General features: G+C 33.6%; 2 protein-coding genes and 1 non-coding gene across 7 annotated transcripts; all 3 read left to right on the top strand.

The window, feature by feature from the left end:
• The first annotated feature begins 874 nt into the window (after nt 1–874).
• LOC122026427 (protein MODIFIER OF SNC1 1-like) lies at nt 875–15,548 on the top strand. Of its 5 annotated transcripts, none has more exons than XM_042585166.1 (11): nt 875–1,092; nt 2,623–2,701; nt 7,315–7,389; nt 7,500–7,544; nt 7,650–8,061; nt 8,219–8,309; nt 10,074–10,148; nt 10,230–10,255; nt 10,337–11,725; nt 12,727–15,140; nt 15,214–15,548. In XM_042585166.1, exons 2-10 carry the CDS (start codon nt 2,670–2,672, stop codon nt 15,124–15,126), a joined length of 4,545 nt encoding a protein of 1,514 aa, XP_042441100.1. In that variant the 5' UTR covers nt 875–1,092; nt 2,623–2,669; the 3' UTR covers nt 15,127–15,140; nt 15,214–15,548. The 5 variants fall into 5 exon arrangements, with proteins under 5 accessions (XP_042441100.1, XP_042441099.1, XP_042441098.1 ...); XM_042585165.1 differs by having other exon boundaries at nt 10,071–10,148; XM_042585164.1 differs by having other exon boundaries at nt 10,230–11,725.
• Nucleotides 15,549–18,204: 2,656 nt separating this feature from the next.
• On the top strand, nt 18,205–22,692 carry LOC122026144. The gene is made up of 8 exons (XM_042584785.1): nt 18,205–18,330; nt 18,418–18,516; nt 18,633–18,713; nt 18,794–18,970; nt 19,730–19,900; nt 20,013–20,222; nt 20,362–20,450; nt 21,737–22,692. The coding sequence occupies exons 2-8, from the start codon at nt 18,432–18,434 to the stop codon at nt 22,481–22,483; spliced, it is 1,560 nt and encodes a 519-aa protein (XP_042440719.1). The 5' UTR covers nt 18,205–18,330; nt 18,418–18,431; the 3' UTR covers nt 22,484–22,692.
• A 3,203-nt stretch (nt 22,693–25,895) lies between these two features.
• On the top strand, nt 25,896–25,969 carry TRNAT-AGU. Its single transcript has one exon. It is a non-coding gene; the product is annotated as a tRNA-Thr (tRNA).
• Nucleotides 25,970–27,864: the final 1,895 nt, after the last annotated feature.

Raw genomic sequence — 27,864 nt, 5'->3', positions numbered from 1 at the left:
TTTATTTGTTTTGTAAGTGGCTTTGATATTTGATAAATAATTTGTATATCAACAAACTAAACAAATATATAATTATTTGCTTATTAAATTTAAATATTTTTAATTAGAGAGAGGAAATAAATTATGAGAGTGAAATAATCGAGTATCAAAACATTTGAATTAATTAATTTTAGAAGTGATCATTAAAATAAATCTTAAATGTACTTATGTTATTAGATATCGATAGGCGGTAGCCAATCTTTATAGATTACTTTTCACAAATGAGAATCATACTCCACTTGAATACTCAATCACAACTTAACACGATCCGCCAATGAAATCCATGGATAATCATATTTCATATTGTGTTCCATATTTTTCCATCAAAGAGCATAAATAAGCTCCAATCGATAAATAATCTATGATATCTTGGAGATCCTTAAATATCTATATCGTTCCCAGGGGGGAAGTAACAAATCATAAACTATAAGTTAATTAAATTCAAATAGTATATTTTTGACACAATAATAAAAATAAAATATGAAAAATAAATTTATCAATATATATAATTAGAAAATATTTTGTGGGCCTTTTTGAAAATACCAATTATGAGAAAATAAAGAGCCACGGAATATTTCCTTCAAATCAATAATCGGAAGAAAAAAAATAAGAAGAGAAGTTAAAATTAAAACGTTTCCACCAACTAGGCCACGTGGCGAGTTACGAGGCCCGTAGGATGCGCAAAACATGCACATCCCGTGCGTCGACACAAAGAACACAACTTTAGGTTTACGTGTCACGCGCATTACATCAAACAGGATTTCAACCAATAGAAACACCCCACGTCGACCATTCACTTTATATTATTCTCTACCCTACCCGTTCCCCTTCTCCTCTTCTCTACCGTCTTCTCCACTCGTCTCCCCTTCCCTCTTCTCTCTCTCTCCCCTTCCACCTTCGGCGATTTTCGCCGCCCTCTGAGGTCCCGTCGTTCCCGTGCCGCCCCGAACGTCTGGAAACCAACGCACTAGGCTCTCGCCGCACTCCGTCACGCGGAGGAGGTATCAATCGCGACGCTTCTTCGAATCTAGGGTTAAAACCAAAGATACTTTGGTACGTTTACGATTTTGGAAGATCGGAGTATTTTATGGTCGTGATCCTCGATCTACCTTCTTTCTTCTCGAATTTGTTATTGAAGCCTTGTTCAACTTATCGAGAAGCGGGTTGATGTGTGAGAGATGGGTTTAATACGTGCATCTATTTTTTCTCGGGTTGATCTGTGCATCTATTTTTTCTCGGGTTGATCTGTGACTAGTAATTTCAGTTATGGATAGAAAGGCCATTTCCTCAAGAGTAGAAAGTTACCTGTCGAACATTTCGCATTGGCAGTCTTTTTTGATGTCCGAATCCAACAAGTTTAGCATGGTTGCTTACACGCTGTAGACGCTCAATTTGTGTGATTTGTGTGTGGGCACCTGAGGTACTGTATAGTATGCCACTCCCATACATTCAATGTGTGATAGTATCAGTTCAACGAATCACCAAAATTTGCATTGGACCGTTATCCTATAATGTTGATCTCATTGGTAGAGAAAGATTTAGCAAAATCATAGTTGAGACTATGAGATTTAATACATCTTGCTCGTTGTCTAATTGCAGTTTTGTTTGCTTCTGTATTTATAATTTTTTTTTATGTCTATTATTACTGGATCCTACCTAGGATTATATGATATAGATAAACAATTCATTTGTCTGTGTAATCCTTAAACCATACATGAACCCCTTTTGTTATAGGTTTTGCTTGTGTTCTTTTCTTTGATCTGTATAGGAAGGGATCCTAGATTACTAGGTGCTTATCTGTACATGGATCATGGGTAGGGAGATGATGAATGAGAAATTTTACCTTTGTAATACATGACTATTTTAAGTGACTACAACAATTGGCTATATTATAAGCCAATGCAAAAGTTCACAAAATCCTTGTAGTTCTTACTTAGTTTCCTAATTTTTAGAATTTATGGGATTTTGTGAGGTTAGGATAACCATTTTTGAAGTGGTTTCATTATGTCAATTTTCTTTGCAGATAGTCTTGGTTGTACTTGAAGATCTTGTATTGAAATTATGTGAAATAGAGCTTTTTTTTTTTTGAGAGGTGCTGGTTGTATTTAGCAGTTTCTATAATTAAGAAAGTTGAATCAATTTGGAATTTAGGGGGTAGAGGGAGAGCTGAGGGGGGATGAGATTCATGTTGCAGGCCCCAAATTGTTAGGACAATCATGACTTGATGGTCATGATATTATTGTTCTTTGGTAGAAGAGCAAACATAGAGAACTGGACCGTCCTTTTCTGGTTATCGATCTTCTGGTCATAACAGTGATTTTAGTGTTGTTTTAGGCTTGCATAACAGAAGTATGGTACACCAGTGTCTTTCTGAGTTGAATTTCAGTTGGTCATGATATAGAAACTTTTCGATATCACATCATCATATATGGGTTTACTTTGTTCAAATATCTTTTTAATATCCCCTGTTAATTTCTGGATGACTTTCCAAAAAAACTGTTAGCTTTGACTAATTTCCTTAAAGAATTAGGCCATTTTAGTTTCTTTAGCATAAGTGTTTATGTTTGGATATCTGGCTTTCAGGTAGTCATTGGCATATATATTGATGATCCAGGAGTGTCGAGTACCATATGGCTTCAAATATTTCATCAGGAGATCGAAGGTTGATCATTCTGATTTTAGTTCAACCTTTATTCTTGATTACATGTTCCTTTTTCAAGTTCAAACATTTGTTTTACATTTTTTGCATCGTTATTTTTTATTTTTTTTTTTTGCAATTATCGTGAAGAAGAGAAAATTATAACTGTTATGTAAGTGTAACTTCATTTTACTAGATGCATCTCTTTGGAACATTGAAGACAGCAGTAGGCCTCGTTATGGTCTCAATGCTTTGTCAATGGTCATAGTTGTAAATGTAATGCAAAGTTACACTCTATTTGAAGAGAAATCTTATGTAGTTCAGAGCATTAATCTGGTCTTAGGATGTTTTCTTGTCATGGTGTTTGCCTTTTACATTATTTTCCTTTTCTTTTGATTATTTATTCATTGGACTTAGGATGTAGTTAAGTAATGTCTACACCAACCAAGCCTTATCTCACTAGATGGGGTCGGCTATATAGATCCTTTTACATCATTGAGCTCTATCTCCGACTATATCATCATTTATAATTAAATAAATTTTATCTTATTTTATTATTGCTAAGTAAGTCTTTTTTGGTCTTTCTCTTCCTTGTTTGATATGTGTGTTTGTCATAATTTCATATCACCTAATTGGAGCATTTATTAGCCGTCTAAGTACATGCTCGTACCATCTTAAACGCGTCTTTCAAAATTTTCCCTCAATAGATACAACTCTAATTCTCTCTAATATTCTCATTTCTTATTCTGTTTATTCTCGTATGTCTACACGCTCATCTTAACATCCTCATCTCTCTAATATTCTCATTTCTTATTCTGTTTATCCTCGTATGCCCACACACTCATCTTAACATCCTCATCTCTGTAATTCTCATTTTTTGCTCATATACTCGATCATTCAGCTCCATATAACATAGCAGGTCTAATTACGGTTTTGTAGAATTTTTTTTAAAGTTTTAGAGGTACTTTACGATCACATAAAACACCTGACGTTCTCCTCCATTTCAACTATCATGCTTGTATTATATGTAAGACATCTTTCTCAATCCCTTCATTGTTTTGCAAAAATGATCCTAAATATTTAAAACTCTTTATTCTGGACAATTCGTTATCTTCTATTTTAACAATTGTATTATTACGTCTAATATTGTTAAACTTAAAATTTCATATATTCTGTTTTTATTCTACGAAGCATAAAACCTTTCCCTTCTAGCGTTTTCCGCTAAGATTCTAGTTTAACATATACCTCTTCGCATGTCTCATCTACCAAAATAATATCATCTGCAAACAACATGTACACGGTACTGTCTTGAATGTGAGTAGTGAGTTCGTCCCTAATTAGTGTAAAAAGATAGAGACTTAAAGTTGATCTTTGATGTAACCTTATATTTTTTGGAAATGCTTTAGTTATTCTGCCTGAAGTCTTCACTTTGGTCGTTACATCCTCACACATATCCTTAATTTGTTTAATATATGTTACGTGAACACATCTCTTTTCTAGAATTTTCTATAAATTTCTCTTAGGACTCCGTCATAAGCTTTTTCTAAGTTAATGGATACCATGTGTAAATCTTGTTTTTCTCTGATATTTTGCAATTAATTGTCTAAGAAGATGTATAATTTTTATTATCAACCTTCTGAGCATGAATCCAAATTGATTTTCAGTCACCGATGTTTCCTTAATTTTTTTTATTAATTTTTCCCAAAATTTCATGGTATGACTCGTTAGTTTAATACCCTTATAGTTTGTATAATTTTGTACGTCTCCCTTATTCTTATATAAGGAAACTAGAGTACTTTTCCTCATTAGACTTTTTTTTTCGTTTTTAATATCATGTTAAATAATTTTGTAAGTCATTCAATACCTTGTTTCGTTGTGCACTTCCATACCTCTATTGGAATATCATATGGTTCAACGACTTTTTCATTGTGCATCCCATTTTAAATTTATTCTACTGAAGTTTGAATTCTACGATAAAATTTTAAATTTGTATGCTCATTTGACCTACTTAAATTACCTAAATTAAGTTGGTCATCTAAACCTTCATTAAAAGTTGATGAAAATACCTCTTCCACCACTCTTTTATTTTACTTAGTACTCTATTACATTCATCTTTAATACATTTTATTTAGATAAGATCTCTTATTTTTCTTTTTTCTCACTTTAGTTATTTTATAAATGTCTTTTTCCTCTTTTTTTGTATCAATTTTTAATATAATCGTTTAAAAGTTTCATTCTTTACTTCATTCACTATTTTCTTAGTTTCTTTCTTAGCTATTATATATTTTTTCTTGTTTTTACAAATATATAATTCCTTATAGGTTATTCGTTTTTCCTTTACTTTCTCTGGTACTTGCTTATTCTACCACCAAGATTCCTTACTTAGTGGGGCATGCCCCTTTGACTCACCAAGTATACTCTTAGTTATTATTTTTAACTTTGATATCATCTTATCTCATGTCGTATTAGAGTTATATTTCACCAAATGCTTGTACTTCTACTTTCTACTTAAATATATTTTGCTTCTCATCTTTTAACTTCCATCATTTAATTTTAGGAGTCGTATATATTTTCATTCTATTGATACTATATTTGAGGCTTATATCCAATACTACTAAACTATGTTAGGGGGTTAAGCTTTTTCCAGGGATGACTTTGTAATCTTTACAAATCTTTCTATCCTTTTTCCTAACCCTAAGAAAGTCAATTTGTGATTAATTATTCTCATTTTTGAACGTGACTAAATGTTCTTCTCTTTTCTTAAAAAACGTATTAGCTAATATAAGGTCTTATGTTATCACAAAATCTAATATAGTTTTTTCTTCCTTATTTCTCGTTCCAAAACTCATAACTCTCATATTCCTTATTTTTCACTCATGCTCATTTAGATCACCTATTAAAATCATTTCATTTGGCAAAATGTTTTGTAATATTAGGAGTCGCAAAATCTTGATTTGATAGTTTCATCTAATCCTACTTGCAGTGCATATACATTAATTATGTTCATAGTTTTTTTTACCACTATTATCAACAATCCACTTCATTTTTTGCTTTACTTTTTCTTGTGCCATAACTTAAAATCCGAGTGCTCTATCATCTTTGTCTTCTCGTCTATTAATTTTGTATCTTGTACACACAAAATACTAATTCTTCTCTTAATTATCGTATCTACTACCTCCATTGATTTACCAGTAAGGGTTCTTATATTTCAAATTTTAGATTATTAGTTTTCTTATCATATTTATTTTTATCTAACCTATGGTATGAGAACTCGTGCTATTTAACACTACACCTAAATTCTCCTGGAGATATAGCGGTCTTTGCCGATACGTTATAATTGGACCCTGTAACACGAACTCTTGCATATTTGACATTACATCTGAGTTCTGGAGATGTAGCGGTCCTTGTCGAGACGTTACAGTCGGACCCTGCAACGCGTCCTTTCCGGGGAACAACTTAGCATTAGCTAAGGTTTAAAATTTTGACCCATGCTGATGTTTCGGTCCTGGATTAGAACGATACAGTTTAGGTATCGTATCATGTTGTGCCGATATAGTTTCGGTGTTTTTTAAATATAAAATATATTAATTAAAAAATAAAATATTTAATATAAATATTTAAAAAATATATAAAATAATCTTTTAAAAAAGAAAAAGATATGAAAATAGATAATAAATAAATAAAAATTTTATGAGGTTTGAATAAAGCCTATTTAGATTATCTCCCTCATAACTAGGAGTTGATTAAAATAATTAACCTAAGTATAATTAAAAAAAATCTGAAATTCGACACCACTCGCGAGCTCGCGCTACTTCGGCGGTGTCGTGTGGTTCGCGACCCCTCAGTCATGGTCGCGCGGTTCGCGTGACTCCTCCGACGCGACCACGGTGGTCGTGGGACCCCTCTGCAGCAGCCATAGGGTCGCACAACGTTTTTGTGGCTGTAGCGAAAGGGTTATGCGACCCCTCTGATGTTGTTGCGAGGTTGACCCTTCCGCTGCGGCCACAGGGTCGCGCAACACGTTGCAACCATCGTGAGTCTGGTGTCGGGGTCGTGTCGACCCCTCCGTTGCAGCCACGAGGTCAAGCAACACGTCGCAACTGTCGTGGGTCTGGTGCCGGGGTCGTGCCAGTGTCGGTCGCCGCCGAGCGGAATGAGATGTTTCGCCCGTTTCGACCATCTCGGCAGAGCACTTTAAACTATGGCATTAGCACACTAGTTTAATGAATCTATTCATTAAATATTTATCATAATTCTAAGTGGTAAATTTTGAGATAATGAATCTTCTCCCAATAACTTATCCTCTTTCTTTCTTTCCTTTCTATGTTTCCCTAATTTTCTCCTCCAACCTCCTTGTGCTTTCTTCTGATTCCAGGGTTGATAGGAAGACAGCCACCTAAATTTACTCGTTGTCTTTACTATCTGAAAAGTTTGAGCCTTTAGTCTCTTGGAAATACTATGGAGAGTGAAGGGTACTAGGTGAAACCATCGACCATAACATATATGCCACACTTGTCCAAGTCTTGTTTGTAGTTTTGTCTTGGTAACCAATATAATCTTGTGATCTTATTTACTTAAACATTCTTGTGATTTGGTATTTTTCATTAATCATTGTTTTTTTAATGGTTATTTCTCAGATGGGCTTCTGCACGAAAGTCAGGCATGACTATCTTGGGCAAAGTGCCAAAACCCATTAATTTACCTAGTCAAAGGTAACAACGTGGTATCACGTTAATCCATAATTTTAATTATGTATCTCAGTTAAGTTTGTGTCCTTAAATTTTGATAGATTTATGTACTTAAATATTGACCATTTTTGAAGGTCGGAGAACAATGGTCTAGATCCAAATGTGGAAATTGTTCCAAAGTGAGTTATTGTTTCCTTGAATTTTTGGTTTTCTATTATATACTGCTGCTGTAGGATGGTGCATAGTTTATTCTGCTTGCATGATGATTGCTGATTGATATTTAGGGGCACCCTTACTTGGGGAAGTCGACCTTGTTCAGCAACTTCGAATGTGTGGGGTTCATCAACTCTATTATCCCCTAAAACTGATGGAGGTACTGGTTCACCATGTCATAATAGTGGTCGTCCATCATCCGGTGGAAGTGGAACGAGGCCATCGACAGCAGGCAGTGATAGATCCCAAGACTCAAATGCATGGGGTTCAAATTCACGCCCATCAACTGCATCTGGATTATTACCCTCAAACCAGGCACCAGTGCTTGCATCTCGTCCTAGGAGTGCAGAAACAAGGCCAATCATTGCAGCTCGTCCGCGAAGTGCAGAAACAAGGCCAGGTAGCTCTCAATTGTCTCGATTTGCAGAAAATGTAGCAGACCCTGCAGTTGCATGGGGGTCTCCGAAAACTGCTGACAAATTGGTATTTCCCTATCTTCAAATCTGTTTTGCGCACGTTTCTAGTACGCCTTGTGGTACATGCACTTGTGCCTCTTTAATATGGTCTAAAATACGTAATTTTTTCTTTTTCTGAAATTATTTTTTTTTTCTGGTATTTAAGTTGATTTTGTATGGGTTAGGGTATTGCATCAGCAATAAATCACGAATTTTCTCTCACTTCTGGAGACTTTCCAACACTTGGCTCGGAGAAAAGAATTGATGGTCAGCAAGGTGACTATATTTTTTGTATGCTCCATCTTTAAATCTCATAAACCTATTTTTTAATAATATAATATATTGTTTTTTCCCAGTTCATGTGGCAAAAGATTTTTTTCCCAGTTCATGCTCGATAGACAAATGGTTGGCCATTGGCTAATGGCCAATGAAATTATGTGATTTAGGATATCCATAATATATCCTTGCATAAAATGGAGACAAGATTTTTCTAGCCAAACTCAAATAGTTGGGACAAATACACATAGATGATGATGATTGTACCTGCATAGATTTTAATTGAGGGAGAAGATCTATGTAGTTAATTGTGCTAGTTGTGACTATGTTGTGTTTGTCCAAAGTCAAAATATACTCCATAGTTCATGTGTTGCCCACCTGCATATAAAGATGGAGTAACAAGAATATAAATATATAACTTAATTTTTTTTTAACAGCCACAGCATTTAGATTACATTGTCAGCCATATGCTAATCAAATTCAATAGAAAATTAACATTTTGTTAAAAATTTTATATCATAATATTCATGCTACATTCTGTAATGCGGTGCAATCTTAGGTGATTTATGGCTCATTTCTGACTGGTAGTTCCAGAGCTTCCAAGTGATTTTTACTCAATGGATTAATAAAGCTGATGTTCAGCTTCCAATTACCAGGATAATTAAATAAATATTTACTTGGTTTGTGGCTTGTTGAAGCTTTAGCAGAAGTGAATGTAATAAAAGGAATAATTGATCTAAAATTGAATGATAGAAGTGTAGATTTTCTTGAGGTTAGTGTCTCCAGGCATCATCCTTCTCCAGTAACCTTGAAGTTTAGCCCCCATCAACAAAAATCATCATGGTCAGTCTTTATGTTTCCCCTGTCCAATGGACAAGAAAAGTACAATCACACCTTATTTCCATTTTGTTGCTTTGTGTGTTAGCAATTAGTATAGCAGAAGAAGATAATGAAGGAGAAGAGGATGTACATGAAGTGGTTGGCATAATTGAATCTTTCTCAATCCTTGTTTATCATGTAGGTTTAAAGTGCAACAGGCTAACAGTTGATGGATAAATGAAATTCGTTAGTTTGTTCTTGGTTAATAGTAATCCTTTATTGTTGATTAGGAAGTTCTTGCTGATAGGATTGTGCAGTGATTGCAAGATGCAGTCTGGATCTAATGCTTTGTGGTTGGATGTACTCTGTCGTCACAATGTTATGGCCTTTCATTTGACCTTACCTAGTGTTTCTGTAGCACATTATCCATACCTTACCTATCCCCCAGATCATTGAGATTGGTGTTGGTCTGAAACTTTAAACACTCCAGGACCATGCTGACCCAGTTATTGATATCATTGACATGCTGAAAATAAATTTTAATTTTTTTTATATATATGTGCTTGTTTGTAGGGGACTTTTTATTGGGTCTGTTCGATTTCCATAATGTTACAAAGACTTACGATGATAATGCCTTGACATTCTAACAGGATATCTCTTTCATTGACTCAAGCAAATAACTGGAATATCTTGTAGCTCATAGATTAGGTTGTCATAGTTAATCATGTGGTATTCTGTTTTTTGTCTGATAAAAAACACCTTTTTATTAAAAAACAAAAAAAAATGAATTCTGTTGTTGGGTGATAGCAGATTCACCTTTATTTTTCTCTTCAATATTCAAACCTAGTTTCATGTAAAAATACAATTGAATATGAATGTAAATAAGATTTGTATATTTTACTAGCAACATTTACTCTGATTATCCTTTACAACTCGGATTAGCAGGTCACACTTTACAAGAGCATTCTGATGCATCTTCTGGTATTCTCAGATCCAATGAAAACCTAAAATCTTCTAGCGGTGAGTGAAGATGAATTAGCTAGCTCGGTTTTTAAATTTTCTTTTCCTAATAGGACTCAAGATATGCTTTTGTGAATTCAGGAGATATCTGCAAGGATCAAGAGGATGTAAGTGTTCCTAGAACTGAGAGAAACTTATCTTCTGGAGGTGCTGTCTCACATAACCCAGAATTGAATAATAATTTGCAGCAGGCACAACCACACAATAGCTTGAATATGACACCTAGTCAGTTTGATTCTTGGCATGGTTCTGCAATGCACTCTCCTGACAAAATTTGGTATAGAGGAGGGGCTCTAGTCGGTCCATATCGACCAGCAGGGCCCCCTGGTAGTTTTCCTGTTGATCCATTTTTGTGCTATCCCCGTCCGTTTCCACCCAACTCAGAGGCTGCCTTGAGACCAAGTGCTGGGCCTGTTCAGTACCACCCTACAACTGGAGAGGTATATCGCCCCCAAGTGCTGCCTAATCCATACATGTTTTCTAGCCACCCTGTTATTCCTACCATGCCTGGGCCCTACCATACACCTGTTCCTTATGATGGATATTATGGCTATCAACAAGCAAGTTTTTGCAGTTCTGGTGAACAACACATGCCTTCAGGAGTGGCTATTCAACCGAGTGTCTATAAACAATCTCCTAACTCCAGTGGTAACATTACCTCAGATGAATTTCCAAATAGTCTTGGTGGGGATGTCACACAAAAGGTGGAAGTGCAAGTACCATCTGACAGAGCTCATGCTCCTTTTCCAGGGCCCTATAAGGTCTTGCTAAAACCACAAGGTGACTTAGCATATAAAGTTACACAAGCAAAGACCCATAGTGGATCTTCATCACCTACTTCAACACAAAGTCATGTTGAAAGTAAACCTGAAGCATCCATATCTAAGGAGAGTGAGCAGTCTGCAGGTAGCAGAAAGAATGAAATTGCCAATGACATGAATCTGGTAAGCGATCACCGAGCATCACTGAAGGTAGCTGGTGATGGTATGTGTCAGCTTTCAAATCCTATTATCTCTAACTTGGAAGTAAATTCCAATAGGACATCTGAAGGCATACTTAAGAGAGGACCAAATATTTCAATTCAACCGGTTTATGATTGGAAGCCTAATTCAGTTACTAGAAAGAATGTTGCACTGATCGAAAAAATAGAAGGCTTAAATAACAAAGTTCGGAGCGCTGAAAACCACAGCATAGTTGGAGGATTGTCGTCAAAACAAGAGAGATTAAAACAACCAAAAGTTGCCAATGCAAGAACTGGACATTTTACCAAAGCTAGGGGTATTGCTATCCCAAGTTCTTTTGAGGGATATTCTTTGGACACACACACCATTGATTCAACAGTTGTTTCTGGACAGTCAGACTCCATGGATTTTATTCCAATTGAATCAGGTTCTTGTGTTTCAAAAGGAGCCCCCTCTGCAATTGGCAGGGGTGATTATTCGTCCAACTCGAGGTTAGATAATCAAACTGATGGCGAGCTGACAAGAGAATCTTCTGAAAAAGGGGCATTTGTTGTTCCCATGGAAAAAATTGTTACTGAAGATGCCTATTCAGATTCACTTGATCACAAAGACCAGGTCAGTGTAGACCTCTAATTTGGTAAATGTTGTGATTGCAAAACTAGGGGATAGATAGTGCATTTATCAAAGTTCTAACTATGAGTTCCAAGTAATGTATATTACAGTTAGTTGACAAATAACTGCTGATTGCTTCCCGCAGATAGTGCATCTTTCTTGTTCTTTTTTGTTTTTAAATTTTTGGAATTGATAGGTACAAGTTAGATGCCATATACAAATTTTGACTTTCATCAGCTCTGGATGATTTCTGCTTGATTTATGAATGGCATACAGATATAATTCAGCACCTGTGATTTCAACAGAAAATAGATAAAATTACTATGAACTGTATAAGGTTTGTTCTTAATGAATTTTGTGTGAAAGATTGTTTTTTTAATAGATACACATATTTGAATATATAATTCTCCTCATGCAAATGCTGTTATTATCTGTACACTAAAATTGTGTTAATCACTCCTTACAATGGCTTTTAATGATTTAAAATATATGTGAGCATAGAAGTCATGTCCATGTCAAGATCATTTTTTGTTACTTATATTATGACTGAATTGATAGAGCAAGTATGAATTCAGTTCTGGGTGTGTGTATATATTTGAAATCCTGTATGAAATAAAAAGTATTAGCAAGAATATAAGCTGCAACTATTGATGGAACACATCATTACATCTTGAGTATGTTGTTTTTGGATGAAATTCATTTTGATAAATTCACTAACTTTTGTTCCATTTTTATTTACCGTAACTAAGCTTATATTCATCTTGTTCCTATGTGTCTCCTAAACTTTTGCAAGGTAAATCTAATGTACTCCAGAAGATCTAAATGAATTGGTAGGTTTATGAGTTATGAGAAGTACCAGATGATATTAGATATTTTATGTATGAAAGAATACAATGTTCATTGAATCTTGATAAAAAGCCAACATTGTATTTCTGTCTTTTCGAAAAATGGTATACATGTGTTGATAAATGTTTTTGATGTCGTTTTCCTGGCTTGTCTGCTAGCGTGCTAAAATGAAAGAGTTGGCTGCTCAACGTGCAAAGCAGTTACAGAAACAGGAGGAGGAGAGAACGAGGGAGCAAAAAGCAAAAGCTCTCGCAAAGCTGGAAGAATTGAATAAACGCTCAGCAGCATTGAGCATGAAACCTAAGTCAAATGAGGTATCATCCCTTAGTCATAATCCACAGCAGCAAGAAGATCCTGGAGCAGATATAGCTTCAAATGTTACCCTCTCTGCAGTAGATATGCCTCTACAAGCAAATGAGTATAACAAAGTTGGACCAGTAGTCTCTTTGCCTTGTGATTATGTTTCTCAGACTCCAGAAACAGTTGCCCAAGATTCTAGATCTGGTAGTATACCTACTCTTTCAATGGAGCATCATACAAACACTACAGAAGTTGTGGCCCATGAAGGTTCACAGTTTAATGCTTCCAGTGGTTCTAAGCATAGACCGGTGGGAAACCGAAGAAGGCAGAAGGTTCCACAGGAGAAAAACCCAGGTGAGAAGTCAGCGATGAGGGAAAATACAGGTTCGAAGTTTCTTGATGAGATTGCCCATGAGAGCAAATCAGATGAAATGCACTTCATCAGCGAAAAGAATCAGAACTCACAAAAGCTTGTTGAAGTCAATGCACCTGCATCAAGTGTTGATATATTGCCGCATAATGGGGATCCTTCTCTGCAACAGAAGAAAAAAAATCATAGAAACGTGAAGAATAGGAACAAGGATGATACTTTGTTTGGCTCTAGCACATCAACACATTCAAATGAAAAGATTGAAGAATACCCAAGTGAAAGTTCTAGGCTCAACCCTGCACCACCAGTTCTGGAAACTTCATCAGTTCCTGCCCTAATTTCTTCTGACCATGGTAGTGGTCAGGAGTGTGGGGATGGCATAGTACACTCTCGCCAAGGGTCTTCTAAAGTTGTTGACGAAGGACAAGGCAGGATGAACAACCATCGGAAGCCTCAGCCATCTAGAAAGATGGCAAGAAACCATCAGGCAATTAAGCCTACCGACAAGGTTCATGGAAGTGAGACGGTCATCTGGGCACCTGTAAGGCCTGCAAATAAGATCGAGCAACTGGAGGAAATCAAGCAGAATAGTATAATAGGAAATTTCTCTGACTCTTCATTACAGATTGGGAATGATATCAGTGGCACAAAAACAAAGAGGGCTGAGATAGAGAGATATGTTCCTAAACCTGTCGCCAAAGAGCACTTGCAGCAGTACACTCAAAAGTCTACAACCCATCTCAGTCAATTGACTTCAGATGAGATGCCTGAGAAACCTTATTTGGATTCCAAATTTGGGCCAGGTAAATTTGATGGCTCATCTGAATTTGGTGCTGATACAAAGAAGACAGAGGACAATAAGCCTGGTAGGCGTGGTAGAGTTCAAGCCTCTTGGCGTCAGAGGAATTCAGCTGATACTGTTCTTCCTTCACAGGCTTCAAATGAAAATGTGCAACCTTCTGATGCTACCGAAACTTTTGACAAGCCTTCCAATCAGCACCTACCATTGCCAGAACAGGTAAGATCTGATGGCTGGGAGGGTGGTGACAGTCTCGTGCAGAAAAATTCAGATGTGGCTCCTATCCAGACTAAAGATCAGGGGATCAGAAGCATGCAAAAACATCAACAAGCTCACAGAGTTACAGGAAGCAATTATGGGACTGACGATCATAATTCCAAGAACAACACAAACGAAAAAAATGGTGTCAATCCTCTCAATTTAGATACAAGTGAGAATGATGTGAAAATTTTCATAAATGATAATGGTAAGAATGTTGTTGGTGATCACGTTAGGTCTCACTCTCACTGGAAACCAAAGTCTCAAATTCAGCAAGGTAGGGGCACTGGAGGGCAAAGAAACTTCTATCATGATGCTAGGCCTGAGAAGTTCGGTTACCCTGGTGCTGGGAGTAACCACCCAAGCAATGAGACTAGCAATACCCTGAACCGGAAAGATCAGTCTCGTAACTCTGCTTCATCAGTGGAGCAGATGCATAGCAGAAGACCAGTTGTAGATATGAGTCCTCAGCGTGAAAATCAAGTTTCTCCACCACACCAATATGGACAACGCAATGGGCGTGTTAACAGAGGGCAGGAGGCAACATATCGGGGTCGGGATTTTATGCATACTTCTGGAAAATCAAATGCTCAGCGAATCGAAGATCAACATAAGAATACTCCACATTTTGAATACCAGCCAGTTGATTCTCACAGTAAGCCAAGCAATGCATATCGCCAGCCAAACTCGAGCATTGATCAAGAGGCACAAGGTCACCATGCTTCCAGGCAGAAGTACAAGGAACGTTATCATACTCAAACGAGAAACCCAGGACGCTTCATCCGTAGCGCCACTTCTCATGTTGATGATTCTCACAATGGTGAAGAATGAAACATGCTATACAGGTGCTTACACTGGTACTTTGCTTGTTACCAACTGATTAGGTTTTAAAACTTTCCACTGATATATACTTGGCAGCAATCAAGCATTACGAGAGGAGGAAATAGTTGTAGCGGAAGATTCAGTCTGTTATTTCAGTATCTGCATGCTAAGGCATAGTAAAATCCAACCGAAAGGAGTTCATGGATTTTGAGAATGTAGCTACTTGCTTTCTGTAGCCTCCGTTCACCATCAACGACGTGTGGGGTTTTGCCAGGATGACTTGCCTTCTTCGAATATGGTATGAGGTAACAAATGTTTATTTCCACGAGGTGTATTCTCAATATGTTACCTTGCACATTTGTTAAAGACTGTTGCTCCTAGCCGTGTGCCCTGTGTGGAACTTTGTACAGATATTGGACTTTTCCTATCCATGTCGTTGCATTTTCCCCTTGTTTTCTCAACTTCTTATATCTCTTTGCACCGAATGGATTCGGCCAGACCGGCAGCGATTAAAGTGGACCATATGAGTAATCAGACAGGCTGAAACCTTACCATCTTGGTCGGTGAGTATGACCAAAATATTTGTGGGGGTTCCAACAGAAGACATTTGCCAAGATGGCTCATCTTATGCCATTTTATTTGACTGTGGAGAGGCCTTGGTACAGTACCTAATCTACTTTCTAGAGAGGTCAAACTGTTAATTGGCATGATATAGAAAATAACAACAGTCAATATTATTAAATTGTGGCTTGCAATACTCAATGCCAATAGGATAGAGCTATCGCCTGCAACGGTAGAGTGTTTTTTTTTTAAGTATTTAAAATTTGAGTTTTAGTTTTGATAAATTAATGGATGATTTTGTTGATGAGCTATTGTGAGTGTTTTTTGATTTATTTTGATGATTGGTGAATAATTTTAGTGGGATTGGATCGGTCATTGTGAGAATTAGTCAATATAAGTTAGATATTTGGATGATTTTGTTGATGAGCTATTGTGAGTGTTTTTTGATTTATTTTGATGATTGGTAAATAATTTTAGTGGGATTGGATCGGTCATTGTGAGAATTAGTCAATATAAGTTAGATATTTAGTATCAATTGAAAAAAAATCAGAGTTGTTGTCTAGATAAGTACAAAAGGGTAGAATTAACAGAGAGTAGTAGTTTAGATGAGTAAAGTACAAAGTGTCATTTAGATGAGTAAAGTACATAAGGGTATCTTCATTGTCGATGGTAAACTGTGTGGGATGGGATTGGATCGCTTGATTAATCGATTCAAATGGTTGAATATATGAGTTATTAAAAAAATATAAAGGATAAAGTGTAATGCATACCTGGTATAAAAATTGTAAAGGAAGCTCAGTGCATGATGTTTTCGTCTCAAAACGAGTTGGGTTACATTGAATTTATTATACATACTTTGCCTTATTAGGACCTCGAAATCGGATTAAATTTTATTATTACCGTAACACTCCCCTTTTATCTTATGTATGTTACCGTAACACTCCCCTTTTATATGCTAAAAAAATGCTTATTTTACAATATTATAAAGCTATCACTTGGAATTAAACATTTTTTACCAAAATAGTAATACTTCATGCCTATTACTATAATTAAAATAGTGACCTAATGTAAATAGTAAAATTATGATAATAAAAAAATCATGTTGTTTTTGTCAATTGTCTGGAAATAATATTTTGTAAAAAGTAGGATAAATCTGTGTACAATAAATTTTTCCTCGGGACCTTACATAGTGAGAGCTTCGTGCACCGAATTATTTTTTTTTTCTATGTCAATTGTCTATAAAATGAGAACTAACAAATTAGGATTGTGTTTACCCTAATATCATTATGGTGCCTTAACTTAGAAATACAAATGGGAAAAAACTAGCGTGATAGGTTTATTATAATTTTATGATAAAATATGTTAAAATTAAAAGTAGCATGTTCATGATATTTTGCCAAAACCTTAAAACATAATTTTAAAAAGATGAAACTTATTTTTAGGAACTAACATAAATGAATATATTTCAATTTGTTTCGTTCAGGAAAAGTTCGTTCATGCATTTTTTTTTACATGCAACTTCTGAATGTATGCCAATTTATTTAATTATTCTTCATTTTTTATAGGTAAAAAAAAATTAAAATAAGATATAATTATTCTAAAATTCAACATATTTAAATTAGAATCTACTATAATTTCTATCAAATTAAACACATTCTTTTTACCAATTAATTAGGAGTCATACTTCGAGTTAGCTTAGAGCATCTACATCAATTTTTCTATCACTATATCTAAAATTTAAGATAAATAATTTACTTTATTAAATTTAGACAATAACTTTTCATTACACACTACATCAACCATTCTAAAATTATCATCTTTAATGTTTTATTATTTTCTTCTCTTTTTTTTTTAAATTTTTTTACTATTATATTTATAGAATGTGTGAAAAGAGGGAGATTGAAAAGAATGAGTGGAATGAGAGATTAAAAAATATTATTTTATTTTTAGGGTAGAAGTTTCATTCCCTAAATTGAGAGAATTACTATTCATCAAATCTAAATTTTAAAAATGGATAGGGTAGCTGATGCAAAGGTTTTTTAACTATCATATTCAAAATTTAAGATAAAATTTTTAGATAAGGTGGCTAATGTAAATACTCTTAAGCCAATCGATTAATATGATTCTCAATCGATTGGTTGAATTGTGTACAATTGAATAGAAAATATATTAGATTTTTTAAAATGATACTGAATTTAGGAGAAATTATATCTCCTTTTAAATTTTTTATATCTATAAAAAAATAAGAATTATTAAATAAATTGATATCTATTATTTTTAGTTAAAAAGTGAGAATAAATGTTTTTGAGGACTAGGTAAAGTTTAAATTATGATCTGGAATTTTAAAATAATTTATCAAAAAAATATAAATAATAATATTTATTCTGTTTTTCATTTAAATGCATTTATCTTGCGAAAAATAAAATAAAGTTTTAAAATGGTATTTTTTTGAAAACTATTATAAACGATTTGGGAGTATTTTAAAAATTGTGCATTCTCTTCCCTTCAAATTATTTTCGCCATTAACTTCTCATTCATTACCAGCATAAAATGCACAGATTCTTCCTCTCAATCTCTCCTCGATCCGTCGTCTCGCTCTTCCCTCATCTCTTTTCCCAAAAGCTAGTGATGGAGTAGGCGGATCGGCAACAGGTACCGATGGATTCGTGTTGGAGTGCGTCCTCTGATTCATCGTCGCTGCAAGTTTTGATTTTTTTTTTCTTATCTATATTTCTGGAGGTGAATCGGAAGTGATGAGGCGGAAGAAGATGGTGGTGTTGCTCCTTTTGTTCCTATTTTTCGCGGTGTTTTGCTGCGTATCTGCTGCATCCCCAGCTAGTGAGCTCGGATTTTGATGTTTGTGTGTGTGCGCGCGAGTGTGAGGGAGGGGAGAGGCTGTGGGTTTCACGGGTTACCTGTTGAGCTTTGATCGTTCTGTTTTACTCTTTTTTTAGGGCTGGTAAGCGTGTTGTTCTTCAATCTCTTTTCTGCCCTTCTGCGGCGGCTTTGGTCGGCGACGTTGGATTCGAGGATTGGTAAGACTCGAAGATTGATTTCCCTCTCTCTCTCTCTCTCTTCTTTTTGTTTAGTTGATTTGGTGTTTTGGATTAATCAGCGATCTTGAGCTCCTCGATTGTGAGGATTGAGAGTGGATACAGCATCGAGACTGTTTTCGATGGGAGTAAGCATGGAATCGAGCCGTTCTCGGTCGAAGTCACGCCGGGAGGGGAGCTTCTGGTACTGGATTCCAAGAACAGTAACATCTACAAGGTTTCTTTGCCCTTGTCTAAATGTGAGTGTGTTTATCCTCTCATAAAGATCGAAGTGTCCATTTGCATGACACAAATATAACCAATGATACCACATGAAACACCATGAATGAGGCCTACAATGTGCAATTTCTCTTTAGGATTTTAATGCTTAGACTCTTCATCTATCTTCTCAATATCCATGTTCAATGCTCTTAAGTAGACATTCAAACTTTCTATTGATGTGAAATATAAATTAAAGATGTTAGAGGTGTTAAATGGTTTCTGTAAAATAGTTACTGAATCTATTAGTCCCAGGGACTTATGACTGATACTTCCTCCATGAAACTTGTTTGATTTTGTCCGATATGAGATTGATATCTTGACAGTGGAATATTTGAGTGTTCTTAAAGTTACTGGATGTGAAGCGAAGTGATGGTCTAGAGGAGCAGCCTAAGTTGTTCTGAAAAATATCAGCAATAGTTGCTGGTTGGTGATGATGGTTTCACTGTTCTGATACCATGATGATCCAATTTTGTGATTGTCTTCCATTAGAAAGGGGCCAAAGAAGATGACTGCTAATAAGTTAACACGATGTGTTTGATTCCAGAATTTCTATGCTGATGTTGGCACTTTGAATATGACATTGTATTTTTAATCTTTTAATATAGTTAATCTTTTAAGCATTTGTTCCAGATACATTCTTGAATATGATTGTTCTAAATGTGCTCTTATTGTGGTTTGTTGAATAACTAAATCTCTTTGATATTATCACTTACTTCCACTGTGAATTTTTTGGATAGACAACAGGCCTAAGCTTGTTGCTGGTTCAGCTAAAGGTTGGAGTGGTCATGTTGATGGCAAACCATGTGAAGCAAGGATGAACCATCCAACAGGGCTCACAGTCGATAGCAAGGGTAACATTTATGTTGCTGACACAAAGAACAAAGCAATTAGGAAAATCAGTGATACTGGTGAGTTGAGGATTTCGTTCAAAAATTAGAGTTCTACTAAAAAATAAACAAGAGCGACAATTAGAAGAGTTAAACTACATATTAACGAACAATGGATTGTATGTCTGGAAAGGTGTCACGACAATAGCAGCAGGGCAGTCATACAGAGTGGGCCGTATAACTCTGCAAATTGAAGATGCAATGTTCTCTGACGATTTTGAGGTAGTGTATGTCAGTAGTAGCTGCTCTCTTCTGGTGGTTGACAGAGGAAATCAGGCAATCAGAGAGATCCAATTGAATTTAGACGATTGTCCTGACCAGTATGGAGCTCGGCTTTCTCTAGGTAGATTTTTAATTGTCATCTTTTTCCTCTTTGCATAATGATTGTATGTAGAAGTACTCACTCTATCAATGAAATTCATATGGAACATGGAGAGTTTGGTTTTGTCAGGATGACTTGGTGATAACTAAATTTGTTGCAGGAATCGCAGTGCTGTTTGCCGCTGCTTTCTTTGGTTACATGCTTGCATTGTTGCATCGGCCACGGACTGTTGTGGCATCTCCATCTAATGTATGTTAGCATTTCTTAACTATGAATATATGAATTATGGATATGGATACAAGATGTTACTTGTTAGTATGAATCACCAGTGACTTGTGTGCCAAATTTCGGAAAAAAAACGGCCAGATTACCTTGGAAAGGAGAGAAGGGTATAAGTTTCTTGAATTCCTTGATGGTGTTCAATCATTTCAACAATTTTTAAACTCGCATGCTGAACTAATGGAACTTTCTAGCTCACACCTAAGGTATATTCAAGCATGTACACATAGCATACTTTCGATACATGTTTTTGGTTGATGATATTAGGTTGGATGCTGAGAACAAGACATTTTCTCTGTGAATGATAACTTCCTTTTTTTGTCGAGCGTGCTATATGTATTGTTAGGGAATCATACTCCATAGACTTATCTTTGTCATATAGGATCCAACCCTCCAGTTCAACAACCATACAACTATAGAATTGTTATGATTGTTTTTGTAACATATTAAAAGTAGTCTGCCAAATACACCTTTTTTGTCTGGACCACAACTCAAGGACATAAAAGGATGAGTAGCGAGTTCAGCTTATGTAGTCTGTTCAGAGTAACTGTAGTTCAGATACAAGTTAATATACGTCATCGTTGGGCTCACTATGGTGAATGCACATTGGTTCAGTCGAAGGTATGTTTGCTCGAGGTGGAAGTAATCTTGGCTGAGGTGTGGTCTTTGCTTCCAAGGAGGGAACATTTAAGGGGGCATGGCTCCTTTTGTCTCTCTCGCACTTTGCAACCTGCTAAAGCTGCTCGACCATGTTGAAGCGCTTGCAAAAAGCTCTCATGGCCTTTCTGTTAGCATCTAAAAAAACCTACAAAAAGTTTTAAAAAAAATGTTCTAGTAACTACCTGCCTGCAGTGGCAGGATGGGGGGTGCGAGCCATTAAGGTTCCCCTGGGAATAGACCATTAAGGTAAGCACTACGCAATATGCTTACGAGCCATGTGCCAACTATGATTGGTTTTGCCTACTGTGGATCAACCTGCATTCACTCTGTTCTAGCTGAGGATTGTATATGTGGTAGCCATACATAATAATTCAGGCGGCTATGAAGTTTACCAATATTAAGTCATGTCGAAATTCAAACTTAATGAATCATACCGATCGTGCTTTCCTTCTTTTAAGTTTCAGTTCTTTTTTGCACATCTTGTACTTACATAAATTATATGAATATTGAATTACACTTCGTTTTGATAATGTTACATTTCAGTTCTTTATTATGCATCTGTTATTAATTTGTAATGCTCAACTTGATACTTTCAGGATCGAAAAACTATCACAAGATCTTCAACAAGTCCTTATCAGCAGCCAATCAAATCATCATTCAGACCACCATTAATCCCACCTGGAACTGAAACAGGCAGGCAGGAAGAAGAAGAAGAAGAAGAAGAAGAAGAAGAAGAAGGGTTCTTCACCTCGCTCAAGGAGCTCATTGCATCTTCTGCATCCTCTCTCACTCAAATCTTTAGTCGAATCTTATCAAGTAGACGGACAGTGAGTGACGACGGAACTCAACAGGAGCAATACGAGGAGAATGTGCAGCCTTTGCAGGAAAGTTTTGCAGCTTATGATGAACCACCTCCACTGGAAAGGCATACACACATCCCGTACAAGACGTCTGCGTTCATGTTGAATAATCCAGAGAAGCTCCAGCAACTGCGGCATGATACAACATATTTCGATGGATGGAGCAGAGTGCCACACTCACAGCAACATCTGCAGAAGCATCAACAGCATTCTTCGGGTTCAGAAACCTACTATGAGCCAAGCTCTAAGATGACAGAAGAGATTGTGTTTGGTGCAGTACAGGAATCTGGTAGTGGACCCAACAAGGTGGAGGAGTCGTCTAGGAAACATGGTGACCCTCCACAAACTTACTGTGAACCAATCTCTGAGATGACAGTAGAGATTGTGTTTGGTGCAGTACAGGAATCGAGTTACTATAAAGATCGAAACAATGATCAATCCAGTCTTCGACACCGTGCCAATCGCAATGGGGTGTCGCAATGACTATCAAGGTCAGTGTTCCTACAATGTTCTCTTGATGCTTATTTTTATTTTTTATTTTTTGTTTTGGAAATAGTCTGCTGCATGCAAGCTGAAGTTTTAGGATATATGTGATGGCTGGAGAAGGAAATTATAGAGATATTGAAACTTGAATCAATAACAGATAGATTATTGATTTGAAATTTGAACAAAATTCTCATTAGAGTTTGAAATGAATTGCTTCATATTGATTATATATACAAACTAGCCCCTACGGGTTGGCGTAGTTGGTATATGCATGAGTGGTTGCTCTAATATATCTTAGGGTTAATTCTTAGTGGGTGTAAAATGCTTCGTTGAGTGTCTAACCTCCCTCATGTAAAGGACCATTACACTAGGGCAAAAATGTCCCCCGTGTTTTACCTGCCTGCAGTGGCAGGATGGGGGGTGCAAGCCCCTCATCGCCAAAAAATTGAAATTGATTATATATTTGGAAAGCTCTCAACTTAAGTTATCCATTCGTATAACTTTTATGAGGAAATATCATGACTTGGAATGTTAAGGAAGGTTAAGCATTGAATTTTTAAAAAATAAAATATATAACAATAAATGGATGAACTAAATCGTAGAACACGGAATGAGGGCACTAAATTAAAATCGGATAGGATTCAAACTAAATCCAATGGGTTGGTGTGGTAATAAGGATTATATTGGTTCAAATTGGGATTGATTTGATCCAGTTATGATCAAACTAAGTTTAAGATTTAAATGAGTTTAATCGGTTTAAAATGAATTAGAGTATTTTCAAGGAAACTTCTCTTCATTTTTTTTTCTCCATAATTACAAACAATCCCCATCGTGCCATATGTCATCGTCATGCCTTCGTCCATTCCTTTCTTTTATTTTTCGCTTCCTCTTCTTGTCCATTTCTTTCTACTCCTTTTCTCCAACTACATAAATTTGCAATTTTTTTTCTCCCCTCTTCTCGAGCATAAGAGTTCTTTTTTCTTCTCTTTTCTTTTCTCCAGCAAGCAAGAAACCCATCATCAGTTGTTGCCCTCTTTCAATAACAAGAGCAGGTCTCGCATCTTCTTTCTCTTCATGTTTTGTAGGATTTTATCGACATGGTAAGAATAATCCTATTTTATCTTGATTTACTCTTTTTGTGTTGTTGTCGAGTCCACCGAAACTAGTCACAATTGTTAATGAAAAATCTTTGTTTTTTTCAAAAATAACAATCTTTCTTTTATTTTTTCCAGCGAACTTGAAAATTTTAAATTTAAAGTCATTTTCGTTTAAAATTTAGGCTTTTGATTATGAAAATTGACTTACATAAATATTTAAAAATTTTAAAAATTTCATCTTATATTTTAAATTATCTTTGGATTTTTAGAGTTGGATAATTTGATTTTATATTGTATTAATTATTTTAATTTATTAAATTAAACTCTTCTGGTTAAAAATTCTAACTACACGACTGTCTCTAATACTGGAATAAGCAATATCAACTGTTTTACTCAAATATATACAAACTAAGATTATTCGATTTTTACTATATAAATTTTCCTTCTGTGTGTGAAATATTTTATTTTTAAATTAGATTTTTCAGAAATTAACATTTAAAAATTGAAAGAAAGATTAAAAAATATTTATTATTGACTTGTGATTTGACACCTTTGGATTTAGTTAGGGTTTTATTTTACTAAAAATAGAAGATGAAATAGTAAACATTTTATGAACTATAACCTATTTAAAAAAAAAAAAAATCGAATGAGCTGTAGTAAAAATGATTATATAGTGTTTTTTATAGATATAAAATTTGGAGTAATTTATAATTGATCAAGTAGTAAGGAATTATTATTTTTAGCAATAAGTAGCGAATGAATCAAGTAAATTGTTAGGAAAAATATCCGTTTATACTTATTTAAAAAATAAATTATATTCAAAAAGTTCACATTCCTTTATCACAGATCAAATTTCATTTTTAAAATTAAACAATTTAAAAACCTCATGCATATTTAAAAAAAAAAAATCAAAAGCACACCACATACCTTAAAAGGACACTTTTTTAAAAAAAAATAATCTTCTTATTAAAAATATTTTTAAAAATATATAAAATTTATCGAGTGGAGAATTGCCGCAAATGGTAGCGCCTAACAATTATAATGACTAGCACAATTTCTTGTCACGATCGCAATCTTGGCCATGATAACCTAGTTGTGTGGAAACAATGAGTGTTATCTTGATCTGATAGATTTAGCCACATGACCCTGATAGATTTAGCCACATGGTCCAGAAGATGGTTGCCTTTTGCCGCATCAAACCTAGCTGAACAATTAATGTAATAACAACTCATCTTTATTTTATTAAATCAATTAATATTTTATCAAAAACCTTTACTATTTTTTTATTTTTAAAAGATCATTTAGTTTGATTATTCATCAAATTAACATAATTGTTATGGATCCATTTGTTCGGATTTAATAATAAATATTAAATTGATTTTTTAAAAAGGTTAATTTGGTTTAAATGTGAAAGATCATCAAAGCAGATGAGGTGAAGTCTGGGTTTTAACTGAGATATATATTTAAAATAAAGATAATCCATTTTTACTTAGCACATAAATGACATGTTTATTCAAAATAAGAAAGATAGCTGTAAGCAAATATAGCAATTTAAAACACTAAATTTTTTAGTGACCGAAATATTAAATTTGATATCTAAATTTAGATACATAAAATCAATCTCTAAATTTAATGACTGAATTTAAATTGATTGCTAATTTAACGAACTAATATAAATTCGGTCTCTAAATTAACATATTAATATTTAATATTTTGATATCAAATTTAAATTCGATTTTAAAATTAGGGTTCTTTTTTAACATAATTTTAATATAATAAATACTAGTTAATATATATAGAAATCGGTAGAAAATTAAATTATAATATAACACCAACTAGAATAATATCAGTAACTACATTTAAATCCACACAATTACAATATCAATATCAATCAATTTAATATTTGGCATTGAAATTATCAGTTTCAAAATAAAAATATTTATCAATCCACAACATATATACCCTACTACAGCTCTAGGGTCATGGGATGACTTTGTCTCATCGTATTAGATGAGATGACTTTGCCATTTAAATTCGATCTCCCAAATATAGTTTTGTATTCAATAATATTGAAAAAAATAATATAAGAGTTTCTTATCCTGTATTAATAATATTCAAATCCTTATAAAAAAATTCACGAAATCTTTAATGTTTTAGTCACACGTCTACATATATAACCCCACTGATATTACTTAAAATTTTAGAGTTGTATAACGCTAATACTATTGAGAATGAAAAAAAAATTTAAAAAAAAACTAAGTTTATGAATTAATAATAATATATTTTATTCAGTTAAACAATTAAATCAATTAGCTTTCATAGCTCAGTTGGTTAGAGCACCCGTTTAGTAAGCGGGAGGTCTTGAGTTCAAATCTCAATGAAAGCATTAAAAAAATTTTTGTGTTTATTTTTCTTAAAATATTAACTATTTTAATCCAATCTCAATTACTCAATGAAAACATTAAAATTTTATTAATCTCAATTTTAAAAATGATTAAATCAATTCCGATATCTTGAGTTTATATTAAATTTGGTTAATATTAATCTCATAATATTTTTTGATATATTTGATAATTGACAATTAAAAAAAATTATTTTCTCAATATTTATTATAGCTGAAAATCACTCTCAGTTTAAAAATCTAAATTCAATTTACAATTAAACCTGTTTCAATTCTCAATGAAAGCATTGAAAATTTAATTTTTTAAAATATTAACTATTTTATTCCAATCTCAATTACTCAATGAAAGCATTAAAATTTTATTAATCTCAATTTTAAAAATGATTAAATCAATTCCGATATCTTGAGTTTATATTAAATTTGGTTAATATTAATCTCATAATATTTTTTGATATATTTGATAATTGACAATTAAAAAAAATTATTTTCTCAATATTTATTATAGCTGAAAATCACTCTCAGTTTAAAAATCTAAATTCAATTTACAATTAAACCTGTTTCAATTCTCAATGAAAGCATTGAAAATTTAGTTTTTTAAAATATTAACTATTTTATTCCAATCTCAATTACTCAATGAAAGCATTAAAATTTTATTAATCTCAATTTTAAAAATGATTAAATCAATTCCGATATCTTGAGTTTATATTAAATTTGGTTAATATTAATCTCATAATATTTTTTGATATATTTGATAATTGACAATTAAAAAAAATTATTTTCTCAATATTTATTATAGCTGAAAATCACTCTCAGTTTAAAAATCTAAATTCAATTTACAATTAAACCTGTTTCAATTCTCAATGAAAGCATTGAAAATTTAGTTTTTTAAAATATTAACTATTTTAATCCAATCTCAATTACTCAATGAAAGCATTAAAATTTTATTAATCTCAATTTTAAAAATGATTAAATCAATTCCGATATCTTGAGTTTATATTAAATTTGGTTAATATTAATCTCATAATATTTTTTGATATATTTGATAATTGACAATTAAAAAAAAATATTTTCTCAATATTTATTATAGCTGAAAATCACTCTCAGTTTAAAAATCTAAATTCAATTTACAATTAAACCTGTTTCAATTCTCAATGAAAGCATTGAAAATTTAGTTTTTTTAAATATTAATTATTTTGATAAATCAGTTTAGTAGTTTTAAAAATCTAAATTTGGTTTCAATTAAACCGATTCTAATTATGCTCAAATTGGAATCAAGAGTTTAATTTTTAATTTTATAATTCATTACTCTCAATTTAAAAATCTAAACTAGATTTACAATTAAACCTATTTTGATTCTCAAGGAAAACATTGAAAATTTAATTGTGTTTATTTTTATTAAAATATTAATTATTTTGATCAAATCTTAGTTTTAAAAATGATTAAATCGATTCGAGTATGTCTAAATAAGAAAAGAGTTTAATTTCTAATTATGTAATTCTTCATTTTCAATTTAAAAATCTAAATTCGGTTTAAAATTAAACATATTAATTCTAAAACGTTAAACATTTAGTTTTTTTAATATTAATTATTTTGATAAATCAGTTTATCTCAGTTTTAAAATTTTAAATTCAATTTACGATTAAACTGATTTCTATTATGCTCAAATCGAAATTAAGAGTTTAATTTTTAATTCTGTAATTCACCATTCTCAATTTTAAAATCTAAATTTGATTTATAATTAAACCTATTTCCATTCAAAGTATTGAAAATTTAGTTGTTTTTAAATATTAATTATTTTGATAAATCAGTTTAGTCTAGTTTTAAAAATCTAAATTCGATTTATGATTAAACCGATTTCTCTAAATTGGAATCGAGAGTTT

Source organism: Zingiber officinale, chromosome 10A (genome assembly GCF_018446385.1).
Source record: "Zingiber officinale cultivar Zhangliang chromosome 10A, Zo_v1.1, whole genome shotgun sequence".
Classification (NCBI taxonomy): Eukaryota; Viridiplantae; Streptophyta; class Magnoliopsida; order Zingiberales; family Zingiberaceae; genus Zingiber; species Zingiber officinale.
This window is presented reverse-complemented; position numbering and strand designations above follow the sequence as displayed.

Coding starts and splice junctions, on each gene's coding strand:
- LOC122026144 (XM_042584785.1), top strand. CDS start 18,432: ATGAGGCGGAAGAAGATGGTGGTGTTGCTCCTTTTGTTCCTATTTTTC. Junction 19,901..20,012: donor TAGGAAAATCAGTGATACTG/GTGAGTTGAGGA, acceptor ATGTCTGGAAAG/GTGTCACGACAATAGCAGCA. Junction 20,451..21,736: donor TTGTGGCATCTCCATCTAAT/GTATGTTAGCAT, acceptor TGATACTTTCAG/GATCGAAAAACTATCACAAG.
- LOC122026427 (XM_042585162.1), top strand. CDS start 2,670: ATGGCTTCAAATATTTCATCAGGAGATCGAAG. Junction 7,545..7,649: donor AATGTGGAAATTGTTCCAAA/GTGAGTTATTGT, acceptor ATTGATATTTAG/GGGCACCCTTACTTGGGGAA. Junction 8,062..8,218: donor CGAAAACTGCTGACAAATTG/GTATTTCCCTAT, acceptor TGTATGGGTTAG/GGTATTGCATCAGCAATAAA.